This window comes from Xenia sp. Carnegie-2017, unplaced genomic scaffold (genome assembly GCF_021976095.1).
Source record: "Xenia sp. Carnegie-2017 unplaced genomic scaffold, XeniaSp_v1 HiC_scaffold_56, whole genome shotgun sequence".
NCBI classification, from domain to species: Eukaryota; Metazoa; Cnidaria; class Anthozoa; order Malacalcyonacea; family Xeniidae; genus Xenia; species Xenia sp. Carnegie-2017.
Window position 1 is genome coordinate 342980 of NW_025813522.1, and position 19819 is coordinate 362798.

Sequence of the window (19819 nt, forward strand, 5' to 3'; positions counted from 1 at the left end):
TCTTTCTTGTCTCCCTTCTTAAATATGAGTGTGATGATGGCATTTTTCCACCCATTTGGCACTATTTCTTCAGTCATCACTCTATTGAAGAGCGTCCTCAGCTTCGATCTGACCACTTCGCCTCCCGCTTTTAGCATTTCAATCACAACCTGATCTTCTCCTGGTGCTTTGTTGTTCTTCATACTTTTCATTGCGTGCTCAATTTCACTGTCAAGGATCGGTGGAACATCCTCTGCCTCTTCTTTTCTGATGTTCTGGGCTGCATCTTGGTATAAGTTTTCATAAAATTCTGCGCACCTCTCCAGAATTCTCTCCCTGTTATTGATGACGGTTCCATCTTGTTCCTCTAAAGTTGGTATAAGAACCTTGCAGCCTTCTTTCTCTTTAGCTCTCTTCAATCCTTTCCCACTCTCAATTGCTTCCTTCACTCGCATGGTGTTGTGCTCTCTGAGGTCTTCTCTCATTCTCTTCCTGATGGTCTTACAAAGTTTATTGTACTCTCTTCTCTCCTAGTCATTCAGATCTCTCTTTGCCATTTCTCTTCTCTCTTTCAACAGTTCTTTTGTTTCAGGCTTGAGCTTTTCCTCTTGTCGTCTTTCAACTCTTCCATCTGTTTCCATGGCACATTCTTTGATAGTCTTTGTGATGTTAAGGGCCATTTCCTCCACACTGTCTTCTTGTAAGGTTTCGAAGCGGTTCTGCAACTTCAGTCGGAATTCAGTCTCTTTTAGCTTCAACGCGTTGGTGTTGATGTTGACCTTCGCACCCTTCGGCCTCATCATTTCCATTCTCTCCAATCTTACATTCATCTTGATCTTGCTTCTGATCATTCTGTGATCACTGCCGATGTTTACTCTTGTGATCACGTTAACATTCTGGATCATGCTCTTGTTTGCCAGTATGTAATCGATCTCATTCCTTATTTCTCCATTTGGACTTCTCCATGTCCACTTTCTGGTCTTTCTTTTTCTGTAATAAGTGTTTGCGATTTTCAAGCCTTTTGATTTTGCAAATTGCACCAGTCTGGTTCCTCTTTCATTTCTTTCTCCTAGGCCAAAATTCCCGACCGTTGCTCCGTCGCTCCTATGGTGTTTTCCAACCTTTGCGTTGAAGTCGCCCATTACGATCTTAAATTGACTTCTGTTGTTATCCATTGATCTTTCAATCTCTTCATACAACTCTTTAACTTCTTCGTCGCTGTGACTTGATGTTGGTGCATACACTTGTATCACTTGTAGTTGGTATTTGCTGTTCACTTTCAGTGTAAGCGATGTCACTCTGCTACTCTCTCCTTCGTACTCTACAACTCGGTCCTTGATGTTCTTGTGAACCAGAAACCCAACTCCTCTGACAGATTCATTCCCTCCTTTTGTGTACAGTACATGCCCACTTTGCAACTGCTTCAGCTGCTCTCCTTTCTTTCTTGTTTCTGACAGTCCAATGATGTCCCACTTGAAACCTGTCAGCTCTTGCTCCAATTCCTCCTCTTTCTCTGGATCTTTCAACGTTCTCACGTTGTACGTGCAAACAATCAGCTGCACTTTGGAAACCCGGGGATTCTTAGCACCCTCTGCCTTTCGGCTGCCGGAGACTGAGGGCCATTGTGTGTTGAGTGTGTCCATTTTGTGGGTGTGAACCATGACTCACCACGCTGGTTCAGTGCGGATTGGTGAGTTGCCTGCATCCCTGAGGCACAGGGATGCAGGGCTATGCGGCAGGTAGTACGAGGTTACATTTTTACTCATAGCAGGTTTAAGAGCCTGACCTGACAATTCACGCATATTAATTGACAATTGATATTCGTGAATATTGACGATTGATATGCGTGAATATTGACAATTCACGCATATAATTCACGCATATTTGTGATATGCGTGAATTATAGTCTTTTGTGTGAAAATTGGAGATATGCATCAATTATAGTCTTTGGTATGAAAATTGGTGAAATGCATGGATTATAGTTTTTTGAGTGAAAATTGGTGAAAAACGTGAATTATAGTCTTTAGTATAAAAATTGGTGAAATGCATGAATTGGAGACCTTGTGTGAAAATTGGTGATATGCATGAACTTTAGTCTTTTGTGTGAAAATTTGTGATATGCGTGAATTATAGTCTTTTGTGTGAAAATTGGAGATTTGCACAATTATAGTCTTGCAATGAAAATTGCTGAAATTCGTGAAAGATTGTCTTGGGTGTGAAAATTGGTGAAATGCTTGAATTATAGTCTTTTGTGTGAAAATTGGTGAAATGCTTGAATTATAGTCTTTAGTATAAATATTGGTGAAATCCGTGAATTGGAGACCTTGTGTGAAAATTGGTGAATTGCATGAACTTTTAGTCTTTGGTGTGAAAATTGGTGATATGCGTGAATTATTGTCTTTGGTGTGAAAATTGGTGAAATCCATGAATTATAGTCTTTAGTATAAAAATTGGTGAAATTCGTGAATTGGACACCTTGTGTGAAAATTGGTGATATGCATGAACTTTAGTCTTTGGTGTGAAAATTGGTGAAATACGTGACTTATAGTCTTTGGTGTGAAAATTGGTGAAATCCATGAATTATAGTCTTTTGTGTGAAAATTGAAGATATGCATCAATTATAGTCTTTGGTATGAAAATTGGTGAAATGCATGAATTATAGTTTTTTGAGTGAAAATTGGTGAAATGCGTGAATTATAGTCTTTAGTATAAAAATTGGTGAAATGCATGAATTGGAGACCTTGTGTGAAAATTGGTGATATGCATGAACTTTAGTCTTTGGTGTGAAAATTGGTGAAATGCATGAACTTTAGTCTTTGGTGTGAAAATTGGTGAAATGCGTGACATATAGTCTTTGGTGTGAAAGTTGGTGATATGCGTGACTTATAGTCTTTGGTGTGAAAGTTGGTGATATGCGTGAATTATAGTCTTTTGTGTGAAAATTGGAGATATGCATCAATTATAGTCTTTGGTGTGAAAATTGGTGAAATGCGTGACTTATAGTCTTTGGTGTGAAAGTTGGTGATATGCGTGAATTATTGTCTTTGTTGTGAAAATTGGTGAAATCCGTGAATTATAGTCTTTAGTATAAAAATTGGTGAAATCCGTGAATTGGACACCTTGTGTGAAAATTGGTGATATGCATGAACTTTAGTCTTTGGTGTGAAAATTGGTGAAATACGTGACTTATAGTCTTTGGTGTGAAAATTGGTGAAATCCATGAATTATAGTCTTTTGTGTGAAAATTGGAGATATGCATCAATTATAGTCTTTGGTATGAGAATTGGTGAAATGCATGAATTATAGTTTTTTGAGTGAAAATTGGTGAAATGCGTGAATTATAGTCTTTAGTATAAAAATTGGTGAAATGCATGAATTGGAGACCTTGTGTGAAAATTGGTGATATGCATGAACTTTAGTCTTTGGTATGAAAATTGGTGAAATGCATGAACTTTAGTCTTTGGTGTGAAAATTGGTGAAATGCGTGACTTATAGTCTTTGGTGTGAAAGTTGGTGATATGCGTGACTTATAGTGTTTGGTGTGAAAGTTGGTGATATGCGTGAATTATAGTCTTTTGTGTGAAAATTGGAGAAATGCATCAATTATAGTCTTTGGTTTGAAAATTGGTGAAATGCATGAATTATAGTTTTTTGAGTGAAAATTGCTGAAATGCGTGACTTATAGTCTTTGGTGTGAAAGTTGGTGATATGCGTGAATTATAGTCTTTTGTGTGAAAATTGGAGATATGCATCAATTATAGTCTTTGGTGTGAAAATTGGTGAAATGCGTGACTTATAGTCTTTGGTGTGAAAGTTGGTGATATGCGTGAATTATTGTCTTTGGTGTGAAAATTGGTGAAATCCGTGAATTATAGTCTTTAGTATAAAAATTGGTGAAATCCGTGAATTGGACACCTTGTGTGAAAATTGGTGATATGCATGAACTTTAGTCTTTGGTGTGAAAATTGGTGAAATACGTGACTTATAGTCTTTGGTGTGAAAATTGGTGAAATCCATGAATTATAGTCTTTTGTGTGAAAATTGGAGATATGCATCAATTATAGTCTTTGGTATGAGAATTGGTGAAATGCATGAATTATAGTTTAAAAATAATATAAATTATGAATTATAGTTATGAATAGTATAACTATTAGTACAAAATATGAAAATTATATATAAATATGTGTAAATATGTATAAATATGTGCATTTATGTTACTATTAGTATAGTATAGTTATTATAGTTATTGTAGTTATTATAGTTATAGTTATTATAGTTATGAATTATAGTTATAGTTAGTTATGAATTATGAATTATAGTTTATGAATTATAGTTTATGTTTGTTTTTCGCTGTTTTCGATCTGAAGACAGAGCAAAAAAGTAACAGAACCGGGTTCCGTTTATACTGCATTGGAGCGGAGTTGTTTGAAAACGTTACTTTTTCCGGAGCGATACAACCACACTTTCTAAACGTGGTGGAACGAAAACGGAACGCTAAGCATTGCCATGTAAACAGCAAACCGTTAATATTTCGCTACACTTTAGATACCATTTCTCTTTAATTTGTCCCGTGTGGTAGCGCATAGTTGAAAATGGGGAACATTTTATGTTTTGGAAAGCTTTTAATGACTGGTGTCGTTGTAATTATTAGAAATCATTGTTTTGACCAATAAACATCTAGCAATATGAAAATAAGAAATGGCGCCATCTTTCACAAACAACTAACAAATTTTGACAGCGGAATTTAAACGTGTAAAAGCAGTCAAATTTTGCCGTCACCTTTTCGCTCCGGCGTAGTGTAAACGTAGTCTTAGTATATTTAAACGCTTACAAATCATTGTCGAAGATTGAATCATACCTGCTTATGTACTCAAACAGTGATTTTCATAACTCGCTTAACGATTTCTTCTATTTTCTTTCCTCTAAAACCTTTATCTCCGAAAGTCACCTTGGCTACCTTTAACAACTGGACCAGTTCCTCTCTAAGACAGTCAATTACGTATTGTCGATATAAATAATTTCGAAACAAAATTAAAATGCTTGCGATGAAAAAGGACTATCGTATGAAAAAATGGTTGTTTTCTTGCCTCGTTTTCGACGGAAATGTCTGCGACAGTTTGTTCATCAACAGTACAAAGGGACTTGAGTCATCTTTTGTCCGTGCCATGTTATCAATATTTTCTCTCCTCGTCTTTATGTGGGACTATATGAAATAAAAAAGTGACGTAGGTGAACAATTGATATTCAAGGAATTGATAAGAAATCCAGAAGGATTCACAACATAGTTGATTTGGAGTGTTTGTTTAGGCAGTATTAGATTTGCTTTGACTTTTCACGACATGCTGTTGGGTCAAGGAGCTAAAAAACGAGTCGAACTTTTGATGAAAGTATGCATTGTATAGCAAATTGGGCCAGACATATTCTCAGTAGTGATTTGAAAAAAAATTGACACGGCCTTCTGTATTAATTTTACTTGGCTGATCAACATCTAATTAATTTAGAGATTTAATCTTGTTGCTCGTATCTAAGAATGAAAAATTAGCAAGCTATTTTCACAATTCGTCGATTTATGCTATTTGTGAAGAATGAATTGGATTTATTTATCAGTTCCCATTTCTTCATGTTGAGCAGTATCTTCTTTTGGCTTTTGTTCTAACTTATGGTAAAACACCATTAGAGAATTGGCTAGTTAATTTGCAATTCATATATGCTTCATGTCAATGCCGGATTAAGGGGTGGACATAATAGATCAAGGTCCTTGGCCAAAACACCAACAAAAAAAGAGAAAAGGGATCGCCCACCTGATTAGTCAAATTGCTTACTGATAATACAAGTGACGACAACAGGACAAATAGTCCAATGTCTGTAATAACAATGGACTAATGGTGTCAGTTTTGAAAACATGTACGCCTTTTTATACAAAAAAATCATTGATAAATAAAAAGAAAAAGTATGTTTACTTCGTAATCAATAAGAGGCATGACGGATGTGTTCGGAAGCGGTATCGTAGTTATCTTTTGCACCATTTTACCAAGTTCTTCTCGATATTTCATTTTGGAATCACCAGAAAATGACCACAATAAACTGTAAACTAGATAGCGAGGTAGATATTTTTCTAGCTGATCACGCTGAAAAAGTAATCGAGTGAACCTAAGAAAACGTCATAAAAACAGATCAAATAAAAAAACTTGAAGAAAAATTTTTTGTAAATTTATTACTCTTTGAATGCACTAAAAATATACAACAATCAACTTGTATAGCAACAAAACAAAAAACTTTTCACTGGTAAAAAGTTTAAGTTCTGTCGTTTTGTTAAAATTTGTGTGCAAAATAGCAAAAATTTATTCTGCTAAATTTCTATTTTCTAGGCACTCGAGTATTAAAAAAGGGAAAAACACTTTAATCCACAAATCAAAGACAAAACTAAACATAAAAAACATTATGATAAACACTGTTAAACGAGCCTGCATAGCTGGAGACAACACGTTTTCTTCCGTTTTTCTGCTCTGTTTTCTCAAAGTGATGTCCTCTTCGATCTCCTCTATTGGCATGGCCTTCAACTCACTCGGGAAATTATCAAAAATCATTTCTGTTGATACGATATCTTCACTAAACCACACCATTCCACATCTACTGACAGTTGCCAATGTAGCGTAACGCAAGTCTTGCACTTCAAACATTATACGTACCTATAAACAACGAAAAAACTCGAGATAAACAGATTCCAGAATCTTCGTTAAGTTATCAACGAAAGTTTTCGAAAAAGTTCAAAGTTTCACTCTTTACTCAACGTAATTTGAAGAAAATACACAAAGGCGGGGGGGGGGGCGCTCTATTAATATGGGCAATAGTAGCTAAATTAAGAAACAATAAAAATATTAAAATATTTTCATATTAAAATATTTTCTTTCCTAGAAATATTTTCATACAGTGGTATATTTAAGCTATCGAAAAAAGGTACAAATTATTCAAATACGAGAATAAAAAAACCCAGTGAAGCCAGCCAACAACATTTAAACGTAAACCATGCCATGAATAAAAAGCAGATAAGACAAACTTACATTCCGTGGAATTCCCAATCTCTCACTGTTAGGTAGAGTTAAACGTTTATTGTCATCAAGAACACTGTTTAGATTTTCCACCCATTCAGGGTCAACATCGCCATCAAATATGATCCACTGACGTTTGCTCAATTCACCACGAACATTATCTATGATCCTCAAAAATGAGACAACATAACATCATTTATTGTTATACATGTTATTACTTTTTTTTTACAATGATTTTGCTTACTTTCTTAAGAAATGTGTGAATAAGCCATCACTCCATTCTCGAGTGTTGGGATCAAGTGTACCATAAAGTTCATCTTTAGACATGGCCTAGAAGCATAACAATACAGAGTTTATAATTCTATACAAACATACATTAACGATACAATACATTAAACTACTCAAGAATACTACATATGATAGTTTCACAACAATAAAACATATTATGCATTCTTCAACAGGACAATCATGAGCGTTCCTTCACTTACAAGGTGAACTTGTCGACCAACTAGTTTTAAATTCAAATCAATTGTTTAATATTTAAAAAGGGAGAGCGTTGTAAAAGATTCAACAAAACGACAATACTGCACATCCGCAATAATAAAAATTCAATTCTTTTAATTTGTCTACATCTGTCTCAACATTTGTCTGGTAGATGATAAAAGGAGCCAAGCAAGATACACAACATCAAATTAAAACATTTCAAATTTTTGGGAGAAGATTTCGACTTACCTTGGGATCAATGACATGGGCAACACCTTCAACACCTTCCAATCTTTCTAAAGCTTTAAGAAGAACTCGCCATGCCGTGCTCTTCCCACTGCCACTTGGCCCAACCATCATTAAGCCATGGTGAATCAAACTTATCTGATATAACTGAAGTATCTACGTAAAAAAAACAACAAAGGTTGAAAGAATATAGGACATACGTCTTCAATAATGACAACAATGAAGACATCAGAATACTATTATAGCGGATAGTTGTTTTACATCTTTTTATTTCCAGCGGTGTTCATTGCAGACGCAACTAATAAATATACTTCATTTAGTACATTATAAAAATTTATGTAGTTACAATCCTTACCTTATCCACCCATGCGGTTCCTTCATCCTCACCGTCACCAAAAGTGAGAAACATTTCAGCACAAACTTTCTTAATTTCTTCTTTCAAATTAGTCATTTCAACGCCCATATACTTAACTCCAGGGAAGACATCAGACAACAAACTATGCAACAAAGGAATGTCTTCAGCAACCAATTTGGGAACCACAGTTTCAAAAACACTTTGAATAAGGATCTGGAAGAAATTTACAAGACAAAAAATCCTGGTAATTCAAAGACGTGCATAGTGTAGTCCTAAAAACTATGCAAATTTTTCATTTGCAACACCAGAGTGAAAGATGATCGCAAAAAAGTTCAATTTTAGCAATATCCTTGAAGTAATATAAAAAACCCCCAATAAAACAGATAACCATTACATAACATTCACTTACTTGCTGTTCATCTAATCCATCGGATATTGAAGCTTCATCAACAGCTTCACCTTTGGCCTTAAGTTCTTCTTTAACTTTTGATATTTTGTCTCGTTTCACATTACCGGCACTGATCAATACACTCTTCAACCCACGAAGACCAAAATCGTAATGAGATTGACTTGAAAGTTGCTCTAAACAAAGCCTGAATATAAAACAAATTATGTGACTTAGTTTATCAAAACCAATCGCATAATTCATTAACAATTCATGTAGGCAATTCTTAGAATACCAACCAAGCAGAAATGGGTAAATTTATTTAATTATTCGTTAACATCACTCAAACAATCGTCAAATACACTTACTTGAAGAACGGTACAATCTTGCTGGCCAATTTTTCAGCCATCCTAAATCCTTGTGAATAAAGCATAACTTGTGCAATAAGCTGCCTGTCAGGACTAGTCATTGCCAGACTACGGAATAATTTCTTCAAGTTATCAGATAGATTAGATCGTCCTGCATAACCTGGATTCATTGTCACAAAGATGGCCATATCACGAATCACTTTCACTTGTTTGCTCACCAATTCAATAGAAATATGAGAATCTAAAAAAAAAGTATTTTATATACCGAAACACAACTTCCGAAAAACAAGTCATCTTTAGATAGCAAAATACAAGACGCAAAATAAAACTGTAGATAAAGTCGAAAATTTACAGGGCTTTTTTGCGTCTTGTATTGATACATATTTTGCTATCTCAAGACGACTTATTTTATTCGCAATTTGTTTTTTGCTCTACTTTTTTAAACTGTCGACTGGAAATGTTTTTTTTATAGTCTTTTATGTACCCAGATTTTATTTATCTGCAAAATGTAACTGCGCATGTTCATACATTAACTATCAAATTTCAAATTTTCACAAATTTAGTGGACATACCATCACTGTTACTGTGCTCTTTTAAAGCTTCTTGGATTGTTTGAATTTGCTGCGAGACAGCCGACAACATTCTTTCTTCCAGACGATTAAATTCATCAAAACAGCCCCATGCACCAACTTGACAGAGACCAAGAAATATACGATCCATTGCCTATAATTTGCAAAAACAAATTCAAAAAAATTAACCAGAAAAACTGCAAGACTTAAGTTTACCTTGAACGACTTAAATGTAGTAATTTCATATTTCATAACTTAAGAAACTCAACCTGAAAGTCGAAAGTTTCATCACAGTTGAATACAAGAACAAATCTTCCCAGTTGATGACCAAGGGCTTTGACAGACTCTGTCTTTCCAGTACCAGCAGGTCCTTTGAAATAACAACAGATTATTCAATCAAAAAAATGGCTAGACATCATTAAAATGTTTGAAAGATGAAAGGCCATTTCTAAGAATACTCACCAAATGGCGATCCACCAAGGCGTCCTTCTAAAGCTTGAGTCATGGTTAGATAACAACGATCAGTCAGGGGGGTCTGTACAAGTTTATCTTGAACACCAAGATACTCAAAACCATAATTGAATTTAGCATTGGCCATTTGAATCGAAAGTTGTTTTAGTACATCTTTTTGATTTGGATCGAAGTAAAATCTCATCTCTTTCAACCAATCAAATGCTTTCGCTCCCAGAGTTTTATTTTTGATCAGATTTACGTGTGACGTCACGTTGGTGGACAAGTTCAGTAATCTAAAAATTAAATATTTGCACGTGTATCCAGCGTGTTTTCCGCTACGTAAAAGATATTTTAGTTAACAATCAATAACAAACTTCAAGTCCTGAAGTTAAAACTTAAACATACTACGTTTTAAAACATCAATTTACTCACCAAATGTTCTAATTTACGCCTTCTTACAGCTGGCTGTTCGTGAAGTACAGAGTCAGCAAGGACATTCAATGACGCCTCAACAATCCTCAATACTTGCTGTACAGCGACGACATCACCCTTCTGAAGCGCAGCTTCTGTGTACTGGGACCAAGATACTTGACATGCAAGAACAACCAGTTGAGCCTGTACAGAAAAATCATAATTACACATTAAATACTTAACAAACAGATAACATTTAACCGTTGTCTATACAGTTAGATACACGGGTATGACGTCATTTGTGATAAAAACTAAAAAAGTGGCCACCAGCCGCCGGAGTGAGTTTATATAATAAAATCAAAAAAATTCCCAAATTAAACCGTCAGTTTGTTTTCTTTGTTTCCCAACACTGAAATTTATTTGATTTTGCAAATATCACGCTGACGTGATCTAAAGGATTGAAAAAATGCTATTGGCTAGCTTAATCACGTGATAAAATGTGATTGGCTAACAAAATAAACAAGCAATGGCTGATCAATTTTGTTGAAATTTTGTTATCGAAGACGAAGTACAAATTAATGTTTGAAAACTCGGTTTTTCCTTTTCTAATTGCTCAAATAGGTCAACTGCCTCAACTAGGTCATTGTGAATATCTTTATTTTCCCATTCAGGGAGGTATTGCGATAAATTTTCAATTATATCCGCCATTTGTTTCTTTTTATAAACATGAAATTTTCTGTGACGTCAATTCCGTGCGTATGTCCTCTTATAGATCATAGCCCTCGACCAATGAAATTGCTCAAATTCTTCTGGTTATTGTATAAATGATAATGGCAAACTACAGTTAACACTTTATACGTAACATCATCACAAGTAGCTTACTATATTAAAATATATCATATACAAAATATCATTAAAACAAACCACGAATTACTCCCATACGAGTTAAAAACAAAAACTTACCACGATAACTGGTATTTGTCAACCCATTCAAGATATTTTTGAGCGTCAATATTTTCAGATTGAAATTGACTGACATCTTTCATTGCTTCAGCCAAAAGACTGGCCAAGGTTACTCTCATTTCTTTCTCGACACACGTCAACCATTCGTTCACTTTAGGATGTTCTTTCAACGAGACGGGTGTTTTAGTCACTCGTTGTTCATTTGCATGAACAACATGAAAAAAAATTCTTGTCGTCATTAAAAACAAGACAATATAGTTGTGGTTATGAAACATCCATCGTTCTTGATGTAGTAAATACATATATACGTGTGAAGAAAGTCGGAAAGTTACGTATTTCAACGTACTTCTTCGCCTTCTTTCGATGAAATTCCTGATATGATTTGATCTTCTTCATTAAGGATGATACTTGTGACGCCTGCAAACATCTTCTTGAAATGTTTCTGAAGTTTGGGAATACTTTTGCTGTTGCCGATAATCTCCAAAAGATCTTCATCACCAACGAAATAAAATCTAGGAAATTTTCAATAAGACGTGTAATTGATCTTAGAAGACTATCTTAACCATTTAAGAAGTGCTTTTTACTTTCTAGCATAGTATTTGTAGAAAAAAGAAAAGCCTCAAGTACAAAGACCAAAGTACAGTCAACCCATGTGCTACTTTTCTCAGAAAGCAGATTAAATAAACCCAACACAAAGTCCTGTTGCGTGTCATGACTAGTTCGATAACAAATTTTTTAGAAGAATACTATTCTACTGGATTACTTTTCATACTATTTAATTCACAACTCCATGAGCCACATTAAAATATTTGAAAGTTTTATCATGTACCTTGGAAAGGAGGCTCGTTCACGTTCTAAATATTCACCCAAAGCTTTTTGAATCTTTCCTAAAAGATCAGCAAGTCGTTCCAACTGACGCTGTACTCCTTGGATATTTACAACATCCATAACCAAGGGCGATTTTGATACTTTCTTCATCAACGTTAAAAATTCCGTACTAATGCTATACGCAATAAAGTAAAAACAATCATTTATACTGTGAAAATAAATATAAACAAATGATTTCATTTTACAAATGTAACATAAATAATAATAATGGTTTATAAGGTTTTGCACAATGCTTCAACGCACATGTCTATTAACTTATGATTGTCGCCAGATGCTTGAGTTTCTGGCGATACACGAAGACATTAAAATATTTTCATATTTACATGACCAAATCCTTGAAATCCATTATATTTCAATTTTTTTAAACTAATAAAACAATGAGGTGTTCTTTCTATCTTACACGAACGGTGAAAATAAGAATTTTTTCCCAAATCCTTAAAAATTGTTATCCTCAAGTTACTAATTTGTCAACGACATTAACAAACATAGATTTTCCTTCAGTAACGTAACTCAAAACAATGAAAATATAAGTATGTTTTCTAAATTTCTATATTCCGTCCCAAAGACTGCTTAGCCATAAATCTCCCTTAAATTATTTTCTTCGTACCTTGAAAATCTCTGTGTCTCTACAGGTAACAATGTCTTGATATCAGCACTTCCACTAAAAATACCATCAAGATAGACCCAACGACGTTGAACATCAATCCATACATCGAACGTATCATGAATACGATTCAGTTTCTCCTCCCATTGCAAAGCGTCTTCTTCAAATACCTTTTAAAAATGGAAACAAATTATCATTTATGCATTATAAACATGACACATTCAATGAATAAAATGTTTAAACTTTCAAATGTACGATTAAACCAATGGTAAGAAAACAAGATGTGTAGTTATGACGATTGAATACCAAAACAAACCTTATAATAAGGCGATAACTTCATAGCGGTGACGCTGTTTAAATGTTCTTTTACTTTTGTAAAGAGATCATCCCAATAACTCGACATTTGTTCTGATAGTTGATCAATTCCAATTCAAACGTTTGCCACACATCGCGTACCTAAGCAGTTTAATAAATAAACAACTACACCACAATGACACCCATGAAATTTACAAACGTTATTGAAATAAAATAACTAGTTGAATATAATGTATATTTATTGACACATTTCTTATGCTAATTCTTCATACAATATACAAATGTACTTGTGTACACACAAAACACAATTATCCTAATATATATCAAATTAACCTATTTTTTATCTGCATAAATCCCAGAATACTCGTAAGAGTTTTTTGATATTTTGCACTTAGCAATAGGATTGGACAATTGAACAAACCTGTTTAAGAAATTCTTCCAAAGCCATCTCTCCTTGAGCAACTAACATAACATTTCTAAGTAGAGCTTCATTCTTAAGGAGATCAACATCCCAAACAGCACCAAGAGTTAGATCATTGATAATCCATTTTACACGAAGTTGTTTCATCAAATGTGTCCAATGACGTTCCTTGAGGGCTTCGGATTTTAACTCAACAATGTGAACATTTGCCTTAAAAGATGTTAGGTCGAGTGTGAAACATGTCAAGCGAAGCAGCGAGATGTATGTTATTCAACAACATTTGCCTTAAAAGATGTTAGGTCGAATGTGAAACATGTCAAGCGAAGCAGCGAGATGTATGTTATTCAACAACATTTGCCTTAAAAGATGTTAGGTCGAGTGTGAAACATGTCAAGCGAAGCAGCGAGATGTATGTTATTCAACAACATTTGCCTTAAAAGATGTTAGGTCGAATGTGAAACATGTCAAGCAGCGAGATGTATGTTATTCAACAACATTTGCCTTAAAAGATGTTAGGTCGAAACATGTCAAGCAGCGAGATGTATGTTATTCAACAACATTTGCCTAAAAGATGTTAGGTCGAATGTGAAACATGTCAAGCGAAGCAGCGAGATGTATGTTATTCAACAACATTAAAGATGTTAGGTCGATGTGTCAAGCGAAGCAGCAGATGTATGTTATTCAACAACATTTTAAAAGATGTTAGGTCGAGTGTGAAACATGTCAAGCGAAGCAGCGAGATGTATGTTATTCAACAACAAAAAGATGTTAGTGTGAAACATGTCAAGCGAAGCAGCGAGATGTATGTTATTCAACAACATTTGCCTTAAAGATGTTAGGTCGATGAAACATGTCAAGCGAAGCAGCGATGTATGTTATTCAACAACATTTGCCTTAAAAGATGTTAGGTCGAATGTGAAACATGTCAAGCGAAGCAGCGAGATGTATGTTATTCAACAACAAGATAATCCTCATACCTTCATGTAACCTTTGAGTAGTTTCTGTACGTATTCATAAGATGAATACTGTTTAAGAAGAGTAGGGAAATTCTTTAGTTGATTCAAAAAAGCATCAAGAGATTGACGTATCTAAATTTAAATGAAAAAGCATGCGTACTTTAAACATACATTAAAAACATCTACATATCTACATATGCAATATTACAAACGTATATTTGGAGTAGAAACGTTAAAAAGTCATAAAAGCACAACATTACCACAACTGCAAAGTCAATCATTATCATTAAATTCAAATCATATTATATTGCAAGTGATCTACCTTGCGCGGTTGTACTGACAACCAAGGTTGCTCTTTCATTTCATCGATCTTCTCCCAAATCTTCAACAACTCGTTCCAAACTCCTTTAAGATCTTGCAACTCTTCCAATGAAACCTGGACACGATCATCGCTGATCATTGTAGCACCTGATGTTAAACAACACTATTGTAATGACACTTTGTAGTGACATCGATGAAACCTTTACATTACGCATTTTTACGACTTGGTCATGCAAGATATATTAGGAAGAATACGGTAGAAATATGACACACTTCATAATGTAGGATAATGAGGATATAGTAGGAACAATACAGTGCAAAGATGATATAAACTGATAAAATACAAACTTTGCAATTGAACCTACTCACCAAGTCTGAGCACCACAACAGCGTTGAATTAATTATTGACAGTATATGCAGTGAGAAAGTTCAACGACTTTCTCTGGCATGCTATAAATACACAAAAGAAACAAACCATACCTTGTTCCATTAACTCTAAGGCTTCCTTAGCTTTTGCAACATTACTTCTATCATCTTTCAATCGATTGAGCTTTCCCTCGTAAACAGCAAGAGATTTGAGAGCAGCATCCGGTCGAGTACTACCTTCAATAGGTTTGCCTTTATCTCAGTTATTCAGGAATTCTGTTGTTCTTTCTTCAACAGCTTGATCTTCAGCAATGATCTTCACTTGCAACATTGACACCTTTGGCAAAGAGAATCGTGTCATCGTCAACAAATACAATACACCATATTGTTCTTCAGTGGCCAAAAAATAATGTATTTTAAATAGCCATAAATGTATATTGCATATTTTACCTCTTTTTGAATAGATATATCTTTACGATTAAAGATATCATTGAATGCTCCCCATTCGCCCTCTACGTTGTCGTAGTACAACCATTGTGATGGAAACTGGAATCTTTGCCTTTCCAGAATGAGCTAACCGTTTTTGTAAACCTACCATGATATAAATAAATATTAAGAGTGAATAAGTAAGCACTTGTGTGGCATGGAAATGAAGTCAGAAAGTCATAACTTGTTGAGATGGGTAGAATGGATAAGAGAAAATAAATGTTTTAAACAAGATAAAAGGAGGGGACTCAACAAGATGAAAGGGGTGGACTAACAACATAACAGGGGTGGACTTCACAAGACAACTGGGGTGGACTTCACAAGATAATAGGGGTGGAACGAGTGCATTAACCAGAAATTATCTAAACAAAAAGATAAAATAACAAGATCCACTTGCCTCCATAACTTTTTCCCACTTTTTCAGTTTATGTTTTAAAGATTGAACAAAAGTAATAAAGCTGACGGTATCTGATGTTGATGATACTTCAACAGAATGTTGTTCCAAATCTGTACGGCTCTATGAAGATGAAACGCAATTTTATTTCATTCTCTGCGAAAAAAAGACGATCCTTTTCAGAACTGATTTCAGAAAGCTAACTGCTAGGGACGTCGACAATGAATAAGAGGTTTGTATAGTTGATCAAAAATAAAGCAATATTTACAATACAATAATTTATCAAAGAATTCAACCTGTGTATAGTCTATAATAAACTTTCCTAGAGATAATTGTACAAACCTTGGTAATTGTTCCATAAAAATCATTCATATTCGTGCCAAGCATGGATCCAAACTTGCTCAGCAATTCTTTGTGCCAACTGTCATACTTAAGATTTACTTTAGATTGAACCTAAAAAAAAATGTAAGGAGTCGAATTACATACGATTGTTTACAACAAACAAATTAAATGTGAACACAATATTGGGTATGTTGAGGGAATTGAACCATTTATGAATATCATTATTAACTGAATAAGGGTTGAACCATAAACATCACTGACAAAACAGTTGTGAAATCATAAATATAATTATTGGTAGAACAGAAATTGAACCATAGAGATAATTATTAAAGAACAGGAGTTAAACCATGCATTATATTACGAGCAAAGTAAACGTCGCAATGAATCACGAATTCTTTCTTAAATTTTAACATACCTGTTGGAAGTCAATAACAATAGGTCCAAATTCCTTTCTTGTTTCTTGTGTATCAAATTTAACACGGGACTTTCTAAAAGTAGAAATTAACAAATTTACAACTTACGTATAACACATCACATTAAAAATCAATATATCATTTGTTCTATTCTAAATTAGCTACGTACCTGATATTCCTCAGTAGAATGATCCATCTCTCGACACTACTATCAAGTTTGCTATAAATGAGACCAGTTTCCATGTCCCACAAGGATTGATAACGTAACCACACTTGAACATATTTTTCCTCCTCTCCAACTTTCTTCTCGACAGCCTCGTAAGCTCTCTCTATGACTTCGGGACCATCCGGAAGTATTGTGAGAAGATTACGATAGCTTGTGTGGGATTCCAAATCATCTGAATCAAGGCCAACCTAAGCAAGAAAACAAAGAGAAACTCGCAACATCATTTTCCACAATGACTTCTTTTTAAAAGTTAATGATAATACAACTCGATGTCAAGACCAAAACACAACATTACAGAAGATAACCAATAAAACAATAGTGGGAATAATCTATTAAAAAATGAAATACATCACTCGGTGCAAGTCGATTTTCCAAGACGTTGATGAATACGTAATGTTACCTGATATCGGGAACTCTGAATTCTGGGTAACTTGAGAATGACACCCAACCATGTATGAAGTTGCTCAAGAAGAAGACTTCTAACAGCTTCCACAGGAGGATAAAGATACAAGATTTGATTCGTGATTCGTACTTCATGACGAAGAATCTGAAGAGATGAAATAAGTACTATAAAATTCGCAAGATAATGTACACACGGAGAACGAATCAAAGTTAGCGTTTTACAAGTCATACGCAGAACAAAAACTTGAAAGACCCATTATTATTGTTATACTTTATGTATCATCTCTATATCATTGACATACAAAGTGCAACTTATATCTTTATTTACCTTTATTTCAGGATCTCCACCAGGTTTATGCAAGACCATGGGGTTTGTGTCGAAATCAAATTCCATTTTTCTGCCATCGGCATTGTAATCTTGGAGGTATTCAGTCCATGTAATTAATCCAGCTTGTAAACGAACGGAAAGTTTCTCTTCGACCTAAAAAAACTCTCACGTCTTAGTTGGACATAGCAAGTACGCAGAGAAATGAGTATTTTCAGGAGGAAAATAAATCATTTGAATGAAAACTCACACTTTTGTCAAAGCTAGCGACCCACAATGCCAAATTTGTATAGGAATACAGATTCATTGCATCAACCGATTTCTGAATACTTGCTAAAACTTGATGGAAGGTTTCAGAATCATAACTACATGATGCTAACGATTTAACTTCCCTTCAATTCTTTCAACATTGATCAACAAATCATCAACCTGCAATAAAACCACATAACGAGAGTCTAACGTTGGTCGTTAAAACCACACGATTTATTCATAAAGAGCTTGTAACCTTTTCGTGAAAGCTGATGATTGCATCTGCAAACTTTTGCACATAAGGATCCAGTTTGTAAGATTCCCAGGTGAGACCAATACCCTACGAAAAAAAAGCATTACATCTGTTTCATTAAGAACGTTACTGACAAACGCAAAATGGTCAAAGATTTCCATTACGACCGCAAACATCTGTGTTTCCGGTAAATTTTTCAAAAAATTACTCACAGGAGTGTTCCTAAACATAGTGTAGATCAATGGGCCTGTTGTGTCTAAGAAGCTTCTTTAACAGTAAAAAAATTCATTGTTTATTGGTGATTACAATCAATAGCTATTAGTGCTTGAAATTTTTAGTCAATATAGCAATTTTTTCCGTTTTAGAAATTTGCTGGGGGAGAGAGAAATATTTTATCCATGCCTTATCTTCATCGCCACCAATTTTTAGGTATACGAAAGGTGAAAACCTGTAGGCTGAAAATTTATATAAAGTTATTACCTCACTGATCAAGTTTTGAATATCTCTTTCTAGACCAGCAACCAAAGGTTTTATCGTCTTCTTGTTTGTAACCTAAAAATTACGCAAATAGTTTACATACACTTACATCTGCAATTCTTATTGACAAAAAAGTTAAACTGTGAATGTCGTGAGACTATTCCATACGTTTTCTACATGGAAAACTTTCGCCAATCTTTGTTGACAGTTTATCAACTTTTTACCTTTTCGCAAGCAGTTTCGTAGGACCAGACACTCTCAATAAGAGAAATGGCAAATGGATACAGCTGATTGGCTTGATGTGCTTTGTTCACAATAGCAAGTGGCACACAAAATCCAAGCCACTTTAAGTTACGAACCTAAAACATAATTTGTCAAGAAACAAAATTATTGTAGGTTTAAAAATGATTTAATTCAGTTCAATATTCATAATGAACTGAATGAGTATTGAACTTCATTTATAATTAATTAATCAGTTCATTTTTTGAAGTTGAAACTAGCATTTTCTTCTCTACTTTTATTAAACATGTGATGTAGTCATAACAAACCTGAACAAAGGAAAAGTGAATAATGGATGACGTGGAACAACAAAAGACGGTATAGGCACAGTACTTGGCACAATGCCCCATACTGTCATGATGAACATCACCTGCCAGAACAACTGATCCACATTCTTTAGTTTTTTTCAGCAGTTTCTGTTGGTACTTTCTCCAAAATATAAATATTGATGGGAAAAGAATGTTCTATAAATGTAATTTAAAATATTAGTCACCCTTAAAATCTGCAGCTTAAACCAAAAAACATGCCATACTTGCTGATGTCTAAAGTATGTTGGCAGTGAAATAACTTGCAGTCCCACATGCTTCATTGCTTGAAATGTTTTGCTAGCTGAAGATCCCGCCACTAAGACTGCAAATGAAAGTAGAAAGTTTCCAGCTGCAATCTTAGTACCAGGCATCAATGGCTGACTTTTCCAAACAAATTCTTTATGACAATCAACATTTTTGCACATGGTTTTTATGGTCACCATTGTTCCACTTTGACAAACAATTACATGAACCACAAGATTTTTTCCATGACAAAACATGCATGTTTTAAACAACAGAAGAAGCTGTTTTAA

The 19819-nt window shown here is 34.5% G+C and overlaps 1 protein-coding gene, 1 long non-coding RNA gene and 1 pseudogene across 2 annotated transcripts; all 3 read right to left on the bottom strand.

The window, feature by feature from the left end:
* Nucleotides 1-509: 509 nt before the first annotated feature.
* Nucleotides 510-1622, bottom strand: LOC124456570 (craniofacial development protein 2-like). Its single transcript, XM_047006987.1, has one exon. The coding sequence runs from the start codon at nucleotides 1620-1622 to the stop codon at nucleotides 510-512; it is 1113 nt and encodes a 370-aa protein (XP_046862943.1).
* A 4669-nt stretch (nucleotides 1623-6291) lies between these two features.
* LOC124456579 lies at nucleotides 6292-18768 on the bottom strand (annotated as a pseudogene).
* A 263-nt stretch (nucleotides 18769-19031) lies between these two features.
* Nucleotides 19032-19556, bottom strand: LOC124456580. Its single transcript, XR_006952340.1, has 3 exons — nucleotides 19511-19556; nucleotides 19248-19442; nucleotides 19032-19058 (listed from the first exon to the last, which is right to left on the bottom strand). It is a non-coding gene; the product is annotated as an uncharacterized LOC124456580 (long non-coding RNA).
* Nucleotides 19557-19819: the final 263 nt, after the last annotated feature.

Excerpts from the sequence above, each read along its gene's own strand:
- LOC124456570 (XM_047006987.1), bottom strand. The coding sequence starts at position 1,622 with ATGGACACACTCAACACACAATGGCCCTCAGTCTCCGGCAGCCGAAAG.